Genomic DNA, 10,705 nt, shown 5'->3' with positions numbered 1-10,705 from the left:
GTGTGTGCGTGTGTGAGTGTGTGTGCGTGTGTGTGTGTGTGTGAGTGTGTGTGCGTGTGTGTGTGCGTGTGTGTGTGTGTGAGTGTGTGTGCGTGTGTGTGTGTGCGTGTGTGTGTGTGAGTGTGTGTGTGTGAGTGTGTGTGCGTGTGTACGTGTGTGAGTGTGTGTGTGTGAGTGTGTGTGTGCGTGTGTGCGTGTGTGAGTGTGTGTGCGTGTGTGTGTGAGAGAATCTATAAGTGAGCGTATGTGTGCGTGTGTGAGTGTGTGAGTGTGTGTGCGTGTGTGAGTGTGTGTGCGTGTGTGTGTGAGAGAATCTATAAGTGAGCGTGTGTGTGCGTGTGTGAGTGTGTGAGTGTGTGTGCGTGTGCGTGAGAGAATCTATAAGTGAGCGTGTGTGTGTGTGTGTGCGTGTGTGAGTGTGTGTGTGCGTGTGTGTGTGCGTGTGTGTGAGCGTGTGTGTGTGTGTGTGCGTGTGCGTGAGAGAATCTATAAGTGCGTGCCTGTGAGTGTGTGTGTGCGTGTGTGAGTGTGTGTGTGAGTGTGCGTGCCTGTGAGTGTGTGAGTGTGCGTGTGTGAGTGTGTGTGTGCGTGTGTGAGTGTGTGTGCGTGTGTGTGTGAGAGCGTGTGTGTGCGTGTGTGAGTGTGTGTGCGTGTGTGTGTGTGAGCGTGTGTGTGCGTGTGTGAGTGTGTGTGCGTGTGTGTGTGAGCGTGTGTGTGCGTGTGTGAGTGTGTGAGCGTGTGTGTGTGAGAGAATCTATAAGTGCGTGCCTGTGAGTGTGTGAGTGTGCGTGTGTGAGTGTGTGTGAGCGTGTGTGTGCGTGCATGTGTGTGTGTGCGTGTGTGAGTGTGTGTGCGTGTGTGTGTGCGTGCGTGTGTGCGTGTGTGCGTGTGTGTGTGAGAGAATCTATAAGTGCGTGCCTGTGAGTGTGTGAGTGTGCGTGTGTGAGCGTGTGTGTGCGTGCATGTGTGAGTGTGTTAGTGTGTGTGAGTGTGTGTGAGCATGTGCGTGAGTGTGTGTGTGCGTGTGTGCGTGTGTGTGTGTGCGTGCGTGTGAGCGAGCGGCAGTGTAGGGGTTAGCGCTACACTGCGCTAGGAACCCGGCGACCCGAGTTTGATTCCCGCTCACGGGCAACAGCAGTAACGATTATCCGAACCGATCCTGGGCCTCCCCTAGATCGACTCAGCCTCAAAATAAGTATCTGGTACGGTGCGTAAACATCGCAACTGGAGAGACAAAGGCGGTCGGGCGTGGTTGTTGGCCACCCACCCCCTTGTGTGCCGTGCCAACCTTCATAGTGGTGAGGGTACGGGTGGGCGAGTGAGTGAGTGTGTGACTGTTCTGAGTGGAGGTGTCAGTGTATGCGAGCGTAGAAGTGAACGAGTGAAAAGGTGACCGAGTGAGTGGCTCAGTGTATGAGTGAGTGACTAAATCCAGGGGTGTGCGAGCGAGTGGCTGAGCGTCTCACCTGCTATGAGGCACAATGGCAGCAGCACCCTGAACACAAGTCCGCACACCACCTGTGACGCCATCCCCGCGTGGCTCGGCCGAGCCTCAGTCGCTGCTCCGCGCCGCCTCCCCCTCTCCGCGGGGCTCCCGGGACATCGCCCGGAGCCGCCGAGTGGAGCAGCAGCAGCAGCCGCAGCGAGCCGGGGGGGGGGGTGAGTGAGTCGGGTGAGTGAGCCCGCTTGGCTTCTCCTTGAGACGGCGGCCGCGTGGGGGAGCCCGGAGCTCCGAGTGGCAGCAGGAGACGGGGCCAGGCAGCGCAGGGTGATGATGGTGGTGGTGGTGAAGACGCAACGCACCTGGAGCTGCGCAGATTTCTCTGCTTTGAATATTTTCTGCAGAGTCCACGCCTGGGTTGAGTTTGTGGATCCCGCACGACAACTTCGGTGCCAGCCCTCGTCACTGCCTCGCCACCGCAAACTCGGCTGACGGAGCTCAACAGCGGCGGCGGCGGCGGCTGCGGCTGTCAGACTCCGCCGCTCCCCTCTCGCTCTCCCCAGAAGAGCAGAGCCCCAGCCTCGCCGCCAGACCAAGGGCAGCAGCATCACCACCACCACCACCACGCCTACCTCACCCCCCCCCACCCCCTCTCGCGATATCTCTCACTCAGACAGAACTCTCTCGTCTCACACGAGGTCGTCTCTCCCCACCGGACACCTCTCGCGCCCTCGCCTGTCACCAGAGCATCTGTGTGACCATGTATGTGTGGATGTACGTGTGTGTGGATGTACGTGTGGATGTACGCGTGTGTGGATGTACGCGTGTGTGGATGTACGCGTGTGTGGATGAACTTCTAACGCACCGTACGTAGCCAACCGCGCTAATCGGAGGTGCGGGGGGAAGGACAACAAACTAAACACGAAAGGCACCTCTCAACACCTTTATTTTAAACATCAAATTACATCTCACCATAACCTCTGCAACTTTTCTCACAGCTTGAATTGTCTTAACCTCTGCATGTCCTCTCATCCACGTGCCCCTCTCTATTTATCTGAATGCAATTCCCAGTTCGTACCTCTCCGTCCTGCGTTGCACACTCCTCACTTTGGTTCCGATTTGTTGTTAACGGCCTCACTTGTGACCCACGTCACGGCAGGCACTGGTGACGCACACGTCCTCACTTGCAGGCGCATCAATTTGTTACTTTTCACTGTTCAGTTGTCCACCTCGTTCGCTCACTATTTGGATGCGAATTACAACTTCAACAAACTGCCCGAGGTTCGCCCGCTGCGCTCTTCCCAGCTGCGTCCCTCCAACAGGCGCCTCCGAGAGCTTCGTGACCTCGTGGCACCGAACTCTGTTTGGCACCATGTGGATGTGACGAGATGTTGTTGACGAGCTTGCATGTGTAGAGGTGTAATTGTGCATGGCCACGGATGTTGAGGTGTAATTGTGCATGGCCACGGATGGCTAACAAACACAAGGGGCGGGGTTACGGCCGTACACAGGGGAGGTGCTCGCACCGACGTCCGCACCTGCATCCCCCACGGGCCCCTCCCGGGGGCCGAGTCCTATAAAAGGTGGTGAGCCGGAGGGCTCGAGGTCGGAGCTCAGCTTTAACCAGAGAAGAAAGAAGACCTGCTAGAATAGGCCCCAGAGCTCCCCTGGCTCGCTGTCCTTATAAGGGCCGACCAGGGCAAGCCGGTGGCATGGCCCCGAGAGCCCAGACCGACGAGCAGGTCTGGAGACTCAGGGTGCCGGGATCCCAGCTTGACCAGGGCTGGGATAGATAGCCTCCCCTAGCTCCGTAGTGGAGGACTTGGGCATAGGTTAGCGGGGTTAGCTGTTGTGTATCCCTGTAGCCCAGTGACCCGTAATTACTGTGTATGCACAAGTTGGTGTAATAAACAAGTGTGCCTCCGATCCTGTCGTCAAGCCTCCTACATACTTACTACATCTGGCGTCAGAAGTAAAACGTTCAACGATGGACACACGAGGGACGACACGTACCAGGGAGTCGGAGATAGAAGACGCCACGGCCGAATCACCACCAGAGATGGCCGGGGTCGGATCGGAGCAGCCAGGGCCGAGTACGCCCGCGCTGCTACAACAGGAAGGAGGGGATGCGTCGGCCGAAGGACTCCGGCTGGCTCACTCCCGCCTGGCGGAGTTGCTCTATGCCGCGGCCGCCGCGTTGGAGGAGATCACGCGGCTGGGGGCTGGAGGGGCTGCGCGGGACAGCGACAGCAGCCGACGCGGGGCAACGTTTCCCGCCACCCCGACGCGGCTCGCGGTTAAAATTCCCGCCATCACTACAGTGCGAGCAGAGGGCGGGGCCGGCCCGCGTCAGGTGACTGCTGAGCGCCAAGCACAAGCCGTGACATCATCAACACCGGCCAGCACGTCAACATCAGAGCGACCGGCGATGCCATGCTCGCAGCCCGCCCACACTGTATCATCTGCTGGGAGCGACGGAGAGCGATCTGCAGCCACGGACGTCGCGTTACAGCAGCGTCTGCCGCCTCTCAAATAATTCGTGGGCGCGGACGGAGACTGGGGCGGCTTCAAGAGGCGGTTCATCGCTCATCAAGAGATGGCGAACTGGTCGGACGCCGAGGCTCTACGCGCGCTGCCGGCGATGCTGGACAACGACGCCCTGGCTACCCTCACCTCGGCGCCTAAGGAAAAGCGCGCCACTCTGCACCTGGCGCTGCAGCTGCTGTCAGCCGTCTATGGGCCGCCTTCGGACTGCAGGCAGCTGTTCCACGATCGGCATCGGGGCGCCAACGAATCGCCCCTGGCCTTCCGGACGGCTCTCCTGGCCCTGGCGAAGGCTGCTTTTCCACGGATGGACGAGGAAGGAGTGGATGCCATGGTGGCTGAGAAGCTGCTGCTACTCGCTGATGAGCTGGACGTCAACGTCTTGGCTCAAGACGACGCAGAGATGTCGTCCCTGCTGGTCGCGCGCCACATCCACGGGGGCTTGCGGTCCCTACGTCGAAAGGTGGCCAAGGGGGCGGCCGGTCATGCCATGGCGGCCACCGCCCTCCCATCGGAGGAGGTCTGCGGGGTGGAGCGGCGAGGGGAATGGAGATCGGCGGCACCACAGGCTCGGAATGGACCGAGCCGCCAGGAGCAGCCCAGGCCATCTGGGGTGCTCACACGCTGCTACAACTGTGGCCTGCAAGGCCACGTTGCGTCAGGATGCCGGGCTCCCCGTCAGCGCGGGGCGACACCTCGTCAGGACGCCACGCCATCTCCTCCCAAGCTCCAGCAGAGAAATACGGCGAGTCTTGGCACCTCACACGTTTGGCCCATGCACACATCCGACACACACTCACGCGCTCAACTAAACAGGGCTCGAAAATCACCGTCCGTCTCGCGCGATTGTTCTGAAATGCGGCGAGCGCTCCAACCGGGTCAGTGGTCGGAGCTCGCCCATCGTGTCGTTGCTGCGTCGGCGGGATCATCGGTTGTGGTCGGTCACATTGATGGGGTAGAGGTGCGGATTTTAATTGACACAGGGGCATCGGCGACCATTATATCTGATTTGATTTATAACATCCTTCCCGTTCAAAGTCGTCCCTTGCTCCCTGTTGACGTGCCATGCTATGCTGCTAACGGGGGCTCGCTGGGCATTATTGGGCAAATCCGCGCCAAAATTTGCATTGGAGACATTAAATTATCCGGGCTTGTTTTGGTTTCCTCCTCACTCGCGGTTCCGTGCCTGTTGGGGACGGATTTCTTGGCCAAAATGCCCATCCGTATCCTGATTGACCAGGGGTGCATCGAGCTCCCATCGGGCCGACGTGTTACATTTTTGTCTTCCCCCACCACGGAGCGTCGGGCGTTTGCCACCGTGCAGGCGCTCGTGACAAAAACTGTGCGCGTACCTCCGGGGGCTCAGATGCTCGTCCCTCTTAGGTTGCGTCGGCCGTTTGCTGAAGGGGTTGCGGATCGGGGGGTCTTGTTGGGACCATCTCGAGCCGGGGTCAATGGACCCGATTTGCTAGCGGCTCAGACCATGGTGAGAGGGGATGGGGACCCCTTCATTGCAGTCCTTAATGTAGGATCGCGAACGGCCGTGGTTCCTCAAGGGACCGTGCTTGCACACGCAACGCCGGTACCCTATGAGGAACCACTCGTGGGTCAGGTAACCACCGATCCTCTGTCGCGACCGCATTCGGACTGTGATGACGGATGGCTGGATGCGCTTTGCGCGGGATCAGTGGACCTGTCCGACTCGCAGCGCGCGCAGCTGCGAGTTCTCCTGAGCGAATTTGCTGACGTTTTTAGTCAACACAAATTTGATATTGGTTGTACTAAATTGCTGCGACACCATATTGACACGGGTGACAGCGCGCCAATCCGCCAAAATCCCTTTCGGTTGAGTCCCGCCGAAAAGGATCATGTCAAATCGGCTGTTGATGACATGCTAGCCGCCGATATCATTTCCCCTTCCAACAGCCCGTGGGGCGCGCCGATCGTTTTGGTGAAAAAACACGACGGCTCACTGCGGTTTTGTGTCGACTTTTGGCGTTTGAACAAAATTTCTGTGGCAGATGCGTACCCGCTTCCTCGAATGGATGAGTCGCTCGATGCCTTGGCGGGGGCGCGATTCTTTTCCACCCTCGATTTACTATCTGGATTCTGGCAGCTTCCTCTGGATGACGAATCGAAACCTAAGACTGCTTTTCGTACACCGCAAGGTCTCTTCCAATTTAACCGGTTGCCGATGGGTTTACATTCTGCGCCGGCAACTTTTCAGCAGTTAATGGAACTGGTCTTGGCAGGCTTGCAATGGGATTCGTGTTTAATTTACTTGGACGATGTCATCGTCTTTAGCAAATCCTTCGAGGAACACCTCCAGAGGTTGCGTGCTGTTTTTCTCAAAATGCGGGCTGCCAATTTAAAATTTAAACCGCAGAAGTGCCATTTGCTCCGCGAATCGGTGCGGTATTTGGGTCACATTGTTGGGCGCTCGGGGATATCCACTGATCCCGCCAAAACGGAATGCGTCAGCTCCTGGCCGACTCCCACCTCGGTGGGAGAGGTCAGGAGTTTCATTGGGTTCGCGTCATATTATCGACGGTTTGTGGCTGACTTCGCTACGATCGCGAAACCATTGCATGCCTTGACGTCCAAGGGAGTCAGGTTTCATTGGGGGCCGGAGGAGGAGGCTGCTTTTCGCGCCCTCCGGAATGCCCTGGTGGGGGCTCCGCCGTTGAATTACCCCGATTTCTCACAACCCTTCTTGCTCGATACAGATGCAAGTAACACGGGCATCGGGGGCGTGCTGTCCCAGCTCATTGGGGGCGTAGAGCATGTGGTGGCTTACGGTAGTCGGGTACTGTCTCCAGCCGAACAACGGTACTGCGTTACCCGTCGGGAATTATTGGCAATTGTTTATTTCATTCAGCAGTACCGCCCGTATCTGTACGGTCGGCGTTTCACCGTCCGTACAGATCATGCGGCCCTACAGTACGCCCTGCGGGTTCAACAACCATCGGGCCAGTTGTCTCGATGGTTGGAGATTCTCCAAGACTATGACTTTGTCACCACATATCGTAAGGGCGTCCGCCACACGAACGCTGACGCCCTGTCGCGGTTGCCACCCACTTTGGAGTGCGCTTGCCTCTTGGGTTCGGGGCGTTGTAGGCCCCCGAACGTCACCACCGATTCGGTCCTCGTGGCCGCCGCCGATGCGCCTTTGGCTTCGGGTCCTATCGAGCAAGAAGGGAGGGATTCGTTGCTGGGGTTGTCGGTCGCGGAATGGGGACGCCTCCAAATGGAGGACACCTCCCTCCTCGCTCTGCGCCGTCGCGCCGGGGGGGTTGGTCAGGGGGTGGCGAACGTTGACTCGTGGGGGTTGTTCCAGGGTCTTTTAATGCACTGGGACGGAAAAACCCGCCGCCAGCGGCTCGTGGTGCCTGCAGCATTAAGGGGTAAGGTGGTATGGGCTGTTCATGAGCGACTTCTGCACTTGGGGGTTCACAAGACCTTTGCCACGCTCCAGCTCGATTTCTTCTGGCCGGGCATGGCAAAGGACGTGGGGGATCTCCTGGGGTCGTACACGCAATGCGCGCAGCGGAAGCCACCTGCTAGGGGGTCCAACCCTCTGCTGCAGTCCATAAAGGTTTCCCGGGTTAACGAGCTCGTTGCTCTAGACATTCTCGGCCCATTTCCCGCTACACCCAGGGGGAATAGGTATTTATTGACAGGGGTCGAGTACTTCACGAGATGGCCTATGGCCTGGCCCCTGGCCAACCAGTCGGCAGCAGCCATCGCGGAGGCCTTTGTCCAGGGCTATGTCCTCGACAAGGGTGCTCCGGAACGGCTGCTTACTGACCAGGGTAAGAATTTTTCGGGAAAACTCCTCCGCGAGGTGTGCGACCTCTTGGGTACGGAGAAAATTCGGACCTCCCCGTATCACCCACAAACTGACGGGATGGTGGAACGGCTGCATCGGACCATCACGTCTATGCTGTCCCAGCAGGTGTCAGTATCCCAGACAGATTGGGACCTTCGCATAGCCGGTGTGTTGCAGGCCTACAGGATGGCTCCCCATGCGGCCACCGGATTTTCCCCTTTCTTTTTAATGTATGGACGCGAGGCTAACCCCCCTGTAACGACCCAGCTGAAGCTCTCGGCGCCCCAGGCGAAGTCTAACTTGTCCGAACACGTTAAATTTAACATCAGCAAATTGTCTGAGGCGCGGGAAGCGGCCGTGCAAAATTCTGAACTCCGCCAGAGGGCGAACGAGAGGCTTCGGCTGGGGCGGGTACATGTGTTCAAATGGAAACCAGGGGACAGGGCATGGTTGCACTGTCCCCAGGTGCCGCTGGCAACCTCGTCAAAATTGGTACGGCCGTGGCGGGGGCCAGTGGAGGTCGTACAGGTCTTGCGGCCGCAATGTGTTCGCGTCAAATGGGGGGCGTCGGTGGTACGTGCACCCCTCAAGGTTGAAACCGTTCATCGCGCCGCCCCGTGGTTCACACACACACACGCATGGCCAAACGTGTGAGGGTTCCGCCGACTCCCCGACGTCGCTGCTCTCGCCTAACCTGACATCAACTGTTCCGTCTCCAGGTGAAACAGGAGTGACGGGTCCACGCCCGCCAACCCCTCCCGGAGGGGTCGGGGGTCACTCGGCAGCGACGCCAGACTCTCTTGCACCCGGATCGTCAACAACCGCCACTGAGCGTGCCGGGACGGGGCCTTGTGACGGGCCCGCCGCGAGAACGCGCGCCAAAACGCGCAGACTATTGTGAGGTCGGCCGTTGGGGGGCCTTGCGGACAGTGGGGAAGGTGGCGTCCGGAGTGCGTGTATATATGTCGGTTTTGGGGTATTTATTCGGGGGGGTGCGTCGGGTTATTTTTTTTCTCTTCCTGTTGTTGTTCTTGTTATGGTTCTCTTTGTTCTTGTTAAAATTACGCGAGGCACACACACGGTTTTCGGGTGAGATGCACCTTTATTCTAAATTTTTGGCAGCCGGGGACGGCTGCGAGCTGTACAGGGGGGGGTGATGTAGAGGTGTAATTGTGCATGGCCACGGATGTTGAGGTGTAATTGTGCATGGCCACGGATGGCTAACAAACACAAGGGGCGGGGTTACGGCCGTACACAGGGGAGGTGCTCGCACCGACGTCCGCACCTGCATCCCCCACGGGCCCCTCCCGGGGGCCGAGCCCTATAAAAGGTGGTGAGCCGGAGGGCTCGAGGTCGGAGCTCAGCTTTAACCAGAGAAGAAGGAAGACCTGCTAGAATAGGCCCCAGAGCTCCCCTGGCTCGCTGTCCTTATAAGGGCCGACCAGGGCAAGCCGGTGGCATGGCCCCGAGAGCCCAGACCGACGAGCAGGTCTGGAGACTCAGGGTGCCGGGATCCCAGCTTGACCAGGGCTGGGATAGATAGCCTCCCCTAGCTCCGTAGTGGAGGACTTGGGCATAGGTTAGCGGGGTTAGCTGTTGTGTATCCCTGTAGCCCAGTGACCCGTAATTACTGTGTATGCACAAGTTGGTGTAATAAACAAGTGTGCCTCCGATCCTGTCGTCAAGCCTCCTACATACTTACTACACATGTTCTCCACGTGGTCGCGTGGATTAAAAACATGCGTAATAGAGGATTTTTTTGGGGTTGGATCGCGTAAATATATAAAAGTGTCGTTAAACTCGCCACCACCCGACACAGCCAACTAGTAAGGGTTGTCACGTCAACAGAAAGTGCCAATTCGTTACGAGTACAGCACACCGGAGAGCCAAGCCCCAACACTTACAATCTGAGTACGACGTTTCGCCACTAATTACAACTACACTGTAAAAAATATCCGTAATTTTACAGGAGAAAATACTGTATTTGCTTGTAATTAGATGTTTTAGAGGGCTAATTCATACTTGATGTTTTGTATTTTTGATTAAGCTCTTGTCAGAATAGACCCATGCAATTATTGACAGATTGTTGCTCTTTTTTTAAATGTGTCATACACAGACATATGATATACTGATAACTATGAAGTATTGAATGACTAGACAGATACTCATTTACATATGCAGTAGGTTCCGACATTATTAATTAAGTTGTTGATTGGTTCTTAGTTTTTTTGGTTCAATTTTGACCAGAAAATCAGCTTGTTTCTGTTTTTGCATTTTTGTTTTTCCTTCCTAACACTTATCCTTTTATATTCTAGATCCCTTGTTGGAATTAATCCAGAACGAGGATCAAAAAAGGAGCAGAAACGTGGAAAGAAAAGCCACAACACATAGCCCCGAATCCTGATACTCCTTTCGGATCTGAGAGACTTTGAACCTCCATGGAAGCTCTGAGGCCTCTGGAAACAGTTTTGAAGACATCTCAACAGCACTTGAGATGTTTTTTTTCTTTCTTTTATTTTTCAGTTTACATTGTGTCTATCATACCGTAGGTGTATGTTTGTGTACAATATGGCTGCCATACCATGTCAGATCTTCATATTGTTAAAAATAAAATTAAACTGAAGATCTGACATGGTGTGGTAGCCATATTGTACACAAACATACACATACTGTATTACAGACACAATGTAAACTGATAAAAGACAAATATATAAAAGTACTCTAAAAGTTTATTCTACCCAATGTATTACAATCTCCATACACTGATAAACGTTTAACTACTAATGCAAAGGAAACACTGCCTCGTTCCTTTTGAGTTGGGACTCCTTTCTTTTTATTTGAAAAGTGTTAATAGCAAGTTGCTGAATGCAAAAACAGATACACGTAAACTC

The 10,705-nt window shown here is 56.0% G+C and overlaps 1 protein-coding gene across 1 annotated transcript in view; it reads right to left on the bottom strand.

Annotated features, from left to right (window-relative positions):
- Positions 1-1,948, bottom strand: part of LOC133354855 (piezo-type mechanosensitive ion channel component 2-like) — a 238,104-nt gene extending 236,156 nt beyond the window's left edge. The window contains exon 1 of the mRNA XM_061572007.1: positions 1,467-1,948. Within this exon, the coding sequence (XP_061427991.1) occupies positions 1,467-1,530 (64 nt within the window). The 5' untranslated portion in view covers positions 1,531-1,948. The remainder of the gene's footprint in view (positions 1-1,466) is intronic.
- Positions 1,949-10,705: the final 8,757 nt, after the last annotated feature.

Source organism: Lethenteron reissneri, chromosome 49, assembly GCF_015708825.2.
Source record: "Lethenteron reissneri isolate LAM-NWPU_2019-01 chromosome 49, ASM1570882v1, whole genome shotgun sequence".
In the NCBI taxonomy this organism is placed as follows: domain Eukaryota; kingdom Metazoa; phylum Chordata; class Hyperoartia; order Petromyzontiformes; family Petromyzontidae; genus Lethenteron; species Lethenteron reissneri.
Note: the sequence above shows the minus strand (reverse complement) of the source record. Positions and strands in the feature narration are given on the sequence as shown.